The 6,658-nt window shown below is 45.8% G+C and overlaps 1 protein-coding gene across 1 annotated transcript; it reads left to right on the forward strand.

Moving 5' to 3' along the window:
- The first annotated feature begins 1,417 nt into the window (after positions 1-1,417).
- Positions 1,418-4,640, forward strand: LOC112459075. Its single transcript, XM_025022974.1, has 2 exons — positions 1,418-1,717; positions 2,258-4,640. Exons 1-2 carry the CDS (start codon positions 1,673-1,675, stop codon positions 2,513-2,515), a joined length of 303 nt encoding a protein of 100 aa, XP_024878742.1. The 5' UTR covers positions 1,418-1,672; the 3' UTR covers positions 2,516-4,640.
- The last annotated feature ends 2,018 nt before the right edge of the window (positions 4,641-6,658 follow it).

A 6,658-nucleotide genomic window follows, 5' to 3' on the forward strand; every position in this document is an offset into this window, starting at 1 on the left:
ATTACACAATCAATCGTACCGAGCAAATGCTGTCTCGACGATAAGTGTACGCGTATATAAGAAAAATAATGATATACAAAATATAGAAATGCAATCATCTAAAACGACCGCTACTTTGGACGAATTAATCGACCGGAATCGCGATCCAATGAAATTATCGCGTACATCAGCGTTTTATCAATCAGCGATTGCCTCTCGCGATAGACTTTCTCATTCAATCACTCGTGCATTAATCCAATTCGTTCTTATTCTCGCCTCTATATTCCCCACGGGCCATTGAGCGCTCGTTCTGTCCCATCGCACGGCGCGTCGCGTCGCACACACGCGTGCTCGCGTATTCCTTATCGAATTGCGCATTGATTAATCGGTGGCTCGAATTCTCTGGTCACGGACAGATGAAACTGTCTTGGTTTTCTCGTTTGTTACTTGCAATTTATCTTAAATTAAATACCGGCAAGTACAATACCTCCCCTATCCAATATCTTATAAAATGTTTATTTTACCGTCTTTTTAACAGATTTTTGTAAGCGCAAATGGCTATACGAGAAATATAAAAGCGATCTCATAAATATATATTCAATTTGGTTAATTATTATTCTCTATTAATAAATGAAAGGAAGACGCATGAAAAATTCAGGCGGATGTTCGGAAAAACAAGAGAAATGTCAGCTTAGTCGGAAAATTGTAGAAACTGCATTATAATTTAAGCGAGGGTGAGTACAAATAAATGTCATATCGCAATTACGAGTGGCCCAGATTTTTACGAGCGAATAAATTCTCGGATATGCATTTTACAACGAACCTTATTTATCAGAGTTTATCTGAAAACGAAATGTCGCGCTTTGAAAAAAATTTAAACCTTTGAACCCCAACATTTCCTATAGTGGCAGAGAGAAATGCGTAAAAAGCACGCTAAAAAAAAAGATTCAGAAATGAAGCTAAATGCGGCAAAATGAGAAATTTATCCTTTCCCGAGGGGAAATTTTCTCGTGTTAATAAGCGGCTTGTGTAGGTATATACCGAGCCAGGCGTAATTTGCGAAATGTCACATAAGCGGACGTTTATCCGTCACGTTTAAGACCGCCAATTATAAAATCAATCCAGTCGGAAGGGCGGCGTCGCCGCGGAGTGGAAATTACTGTTGCGTCAAGCCGGGCGTAATTGCCGGTCGCTCATTAGTCGCCCATCTCCGCGAGGGTTAACTGCCTCCGGAGCACGCCGGAGCAGCATGCCGCTCCGGTGGTCGCAGCCCAGCCTCCGGAAGTCTTTCCGCGTCGAGTGATCGCGGTCGAGGGGGTTGCGGCGCGGTCTTCTCGCGGCCTCGGGGATGATCGTGCGGGCTCGGTGTCGCCGGGGGTACGGGGCGTCGGGACGCCCGCGCCGCGCCGGTCGGGGTCATAAATGGGGAGGCGCGGCGTTCCGGAGCGGTACTTCGTCGCGTGACGCCGCAGCGTTCGCATCGATCTGGAGCGGACGGCGCGGACCGTACATACATAGGCGGACCGTAAGGGCGGATAGAGAGGCGCACGGCCGAAAATCAATCCCGGCGCGTGTTCGGGTTCTCGCGCGCCCGCGGCGAGGAGAGAAACGGATCCGGCGAAGGGGGCTGTCTCCCCACGGACTGTCTCTGCCGACGACGTAGACGGAGAAGACGAGGGACGGATCGGCAGCGATGCTGAAGAAACTCCTCGGCAAGTCCGGCCGCAGGATCCTGCGGGTAAGCGGCGATCCCGTTTTTTCCTTTTTTTTTTTTAACACGTTCTTCGACGACTCTCCTCCAAGTGTGTTGCTCGGTTCCTCGACTGTTGCACGTTTCGGGCGCGCGGGCCGACCTAATTTCCATCCTGATCGTATCACCTGGACCGCACCGCGACCGGAGGTTCCGCTCGTCCGATCGGCGGATCGTCGCTGATATTTTAAACGCCGAATTTCCATTTCGTCTCGTGCGAGATTTTTTAGCCATGCACGCACGTCGTGAAAGATTAATTCGCACGGTGGCGTTTACGTCATTCCGCCTATGCGTGAGAATTCCGTGCGCGACGGTCAATTATCACGGATCGATGTCCTTACGTGTTGTCGTGGCGTGATTCCGAGTCGACGGATAACTCCATATCATACAAACTCCATATCATACAAACACCAGCTGCGTAACTCGACCTTTTCGCGACGGAGTGTGTGCATCTCCTTTTTTACCCCCTCCTTTCCGTCTCCACCTTTTGCGTTCGTCATTCATCAGAGCGACGTTTCCTCTTTGCAGGCGATCAAGAAGCTGTCCACCAGGAGCCGCAAGGCCAAAAGGTCGCGCGATCCCAGTTCCTGGCACACGGCCATCCCGGACCTCGAGACGACCTCGCTCTCGTGGTCCCTGCCGTCCCTGGACGCCAAGAGCATCGACACGTACATGACGTACGTGGGCGAGAACCAGGATGACTGCACGTCCAACTGTTGCTGCTGCGACGAGTATAACGAGGAGAACCAGAGGAACGAGAACAGGGAGAACGAGATGATAATCTAACGTCCTCCGTGCCGCTAGGCGCACCTTCACCCCTCCGGCTCGTTTGTCTCGCGATCGAATTCGCTGGCGATCATCCCCGAGAGGGTGGTGATGAGAGTCGCACGCGCGCCGCTTCAATATTTAACCCTTAACTGGTGAGTACGAGTACTCTCGGCCGACATTTCCTTTTTTTTTCAAAGAGAACTCTTTCGCTTCCGTGACTGCAAACCGCCACGGCTGATGCCAATGGCTGTACCAAAGAGAAATATATTTATCGGGGACACGAAACCGGTTAAGGGTTAATAACGATCCCTCCGTGATCCGTTCCACACACACACACACGTGCGTGCGTACGCGTACATATACGAGCGCTTATTACGCGCTCCCTTATTTTTCGATAGTCACGACGTCGTATGTCGAAAAGATACTCTGCGGCTGGACCTCGGACTATATATTATAACCGTATCTCGATTCTCTCGGCGTGTCATCGAGAGATAAGGACGCGGAAGAGAGAGAGATGACGTTTTTGTTTCCAGTTAGTCTTCCAATTCTAGATTTATTTTCTATTACATCGCCAATATTTCCCTGTATTTTCCAGCGCGAGCCCCGCGTCGGCTCGTGCTCTCTTCGATCTCATTTAACGATATTAATTCCATAAGATATAGAAGATAGACGTATCGTACTTATATTTATTACCGTGATAAATTAACCGCGTTTACGAGCGCGGTCGCTGTATCGATAATTTAAGTTGGTCCGATTGACGACCTAATTTCGACGCGTCCGACAGTGGATCTTTCTCTCCTTTTTTTTTTCTTTCCAACGTCGCGCAAGTAGGGAAAGGTACGCCTCGCGCGTCATCGTCTCTTTCGACATAGAGAATAGCAATATGTGACGTAGTACAAAATAATATACATATATATATCGCCTAGCGTGTTTATCGACGATCGCTCGCGCGCGGAAATGACGCCCCGAAATATGTACTATTAGGATTTTTTCATCCGTCATCCGCGAGATTTTATCATATCGGGTCTAACTCGGGTGGATCACTATTTCGCAATATACTGTTTTCGGTGTCACGAACCGGATTTTTTTTTTAGGTAATCAATTACTTCTTCTCGCGGCTCGCAACCGAGTTCGTGCATGTCCCAGACATGTCCGCGGCGGGACCTTAATTACTGTTCGGGTAAATTTATAATCTCTAACTGGTATAAACCCCGAAAAGATTTCAGGGGGACGTTAGACTAGCGATTAAAGTAACAATTATAAAATTTAGGATAACGAAATAAATTGAAAACTATTCACTTCTTCACTTAACTGTGCACTGACGCATTGTCTTTCTGTGGCACACTCGATTGTATACGTATATCGACGAATCAAAATGTAAAAAATTTGATCGATCAATCACGAGTAGGACACGTCGATTATGCTCCCGCTATTTATCGGGGATATCAGAATTTCTAAGGGAAAAATTCGAATTTTTAAACTCGATGTCGTCGTCACTTTTACGCTGTATTATCGTCCTAGGTATATGTACTCAATATTTCGCGCGGTCAAGGTGCATCCGTTAGATTATAGTTAGCCGATACAACCAACCTTCGATACAAACAAACTTACCGGATTTTAATTCCAAAAGAAGAGCATTTGTATATCTACAAGCCACTTCTATTATTTCGAAAACCGATTTACAAACGAGCGTATCTTTTGTAAGATTTATTTCGAATTTGTCTTTTTGCCAAGTTCGAGTATCGAGGGTATACTTATGCAATAAGTCGCACCGGCCTGATCACTCGAACCGCGAGTTCTTCTATTTCCGATCGTTTCCGGCACCTTTGCTCAAAGCGCGCAAAGTCAATCTTCACTAAAAAGTAGCGAGAATCGTTTTCATTCTTCCTATACGGGTCGATTTGTAAGAAAGAGAAGAAGAAGAAGAAGAAGAAAAAGAAGAAGAGCTTTAATGACTTATATCTATGTATAGATGCAGAATTTATATATAAATATATAAAAATATATATAAGTAAAAAGACGAACCTACAAATATGAATGTGTAATATGGATGATGCGTGTTGATATACTTTATCGTCTCGATAAGGCTGTGACTTTGTAAAGCGGATGTGAGTGTCGTAAATAAAATGGTTTTATTGACGAACCAGGATGTGTTTCCATGACCCCTCCCGTCATCGCGTGTTTCATTGATCGCGCGACGTGTGTAAAGATATTACACACATGTGCGCGTGTACAGGAATACGTATCGCAAGACACACGCGGTAGTCCTTCGTTTGAATTGGTAATAACATCGATCCGCGCGATTTTCTCATTTACGGCGGCGTAACGATCATTCCGCAGAAAACATGTAATGCGAATGCTTATAGTAGCCTCCGCGACCAGCGCAACTATAGTTTCGCCTCTGTAATTCCGCGTCGCTTCTAATAACGTTTTAACGACAGGTTGCTCCACTTTCGCGAATGTCTGTATAACAATAGCCTATACTTATACCACGTGGCTTGATAACGATTTTCGCGATATTCTCCGTCGTTTTCAAAGACCTTCTTTCTTTCTTTTTTTGAAAACCTTATACCTTTTAATCCTCAAGGAAATCATGTATAGGTTTCCGTTTGAAGTGAAGATTCCCTTAAGATTCTCTCAAGGAGATTCTCTTGAGACTCCTTTGAAAAGATTTTCTCGAGATTCGCTTGAGAGTCAATGTAATTAGACGACTCTTAAGAGGAATCTGACGCTGCGGTTTTGTAAATAAACTATACTTACTTTAGTTACTTTACCACCCTCGTATTTATCGTGCTTTCCTCAATCGTGCTTCTTTCTAGAGCGTCAATCGCGTATATATCTCGCGATTTTAATGTAGGTCGAATTGCTCGCGCCACTGACTCAGAAAACAGCCGTTCCGTTTTACGTTAATCCGACGTGCGGCGTCAAGTTTTGACGGGAGAGACCACGCGGGCGCGTTTCGCGCAATTATGCGCGCGTGCGACCCACGGGAGGATCGCGCGTAACGAGCACGCTCCGAACAATGGGGCGCACGTGGCCGCGCAATATCAGTAATTCCCGAAAATTGGGTTTGGTCGACGCTTCGTCTCGAGCGCAAGAACAAAAGTAACCGTTGGCCGGAGTTTGTTAAAAAAAAAAAAAAAGGAAAGAAAGAAGAGATGCGCGGGCGCACACGCGAACTGTGTCGCGAAGCTAATGACTCGCAAAACTGGTTTGCGGATATAATGCGAACGGAAAGGGTTGTAAGCCCCGCATTGTTCTATGTATCCGAGAATATTCCGCTTTTGCGAAAGAGAGTTTTGCATGAGAAAAGGAGTGGAGCGACAGGGTCCTCCTCCCTCCTCCTCCTTCTCTTCCCCGAACACGTAAATTCTCGCCCGCAATTTTGTGTCGGTTTTCGCGCGAGGTATGGGCGCATGGAACGTAACAAAAGGCTCACTCGTTTGCCACGTAACGTGAAATACTGTGAGTTGTTAAGTGACCCACCGTTATTCCATCCGCAGCAGAACTAATACAAAATAGCGAACTTTCAGTCTTTCAGATTTTTTCTAATTGATCACCTCTCTCCTCACATTCCCTCCCTTTCGATTACGTCTTAGCGATTCAAATTAGACAGCTGTGAGATACACAAGATTTTGCTTCAGCGAACTTAGGACTTGCTCGTACCTACTTGGAACGTAAATAGAAAAAGGCACGATGGACGTTGACCATAAAGATCTTCAATTATGACAATTTCGCAGCCGCGTTTCGATCGGAATGTATTTTCTGCTTTCGTTCGCAAAGCATTCTGATCGCATTCGGAAGTCTTCCGTTCCTTTCCGTCGCACGTTCAGTTCGGCCAATTCGGACATTCGTTTTTTCGATCAGAATCATAAAAAAAAAACAGGATTACATAATAAGTAGAATCATGTATAAGCATCGAAAATATTTGGGCAGTCTCGAGTGTCCAGATTTTACGAATGATCGATGAGGGTATATTTGCGGGATGTTTTGTGTTTCTCCGGGAACTACCCCAATATTATGTAATAAAAATGCCCAAGTCGCATTTGAGTTTCCTACGATTGGCATATATATTTCGATTAGCGCCGCGATTCTCGGAAACGTATTATTGATTGAACTATCATCTTGGAGGAAAGTGCAAAAGGGGAAACCACATGTGAC

The sequence above is a fragment of the Temnothorax curvispinosus genome, unplaced genomic scaffold (assembly GCF_003070985.1).
Source record: "Temnothorax curvispinosus isolate PA1 unplaced genomic scaffold, ASM307098v1 QBEX01009517.1, whole genome shotgun sequence".
Classification (NCBI taxonomy): Eukaryota; Metazoa; Arthropoda; class Insecta; order Hymenoptera; family Formicidae; genus Temnothorax; species Temnothorax curvispinosus.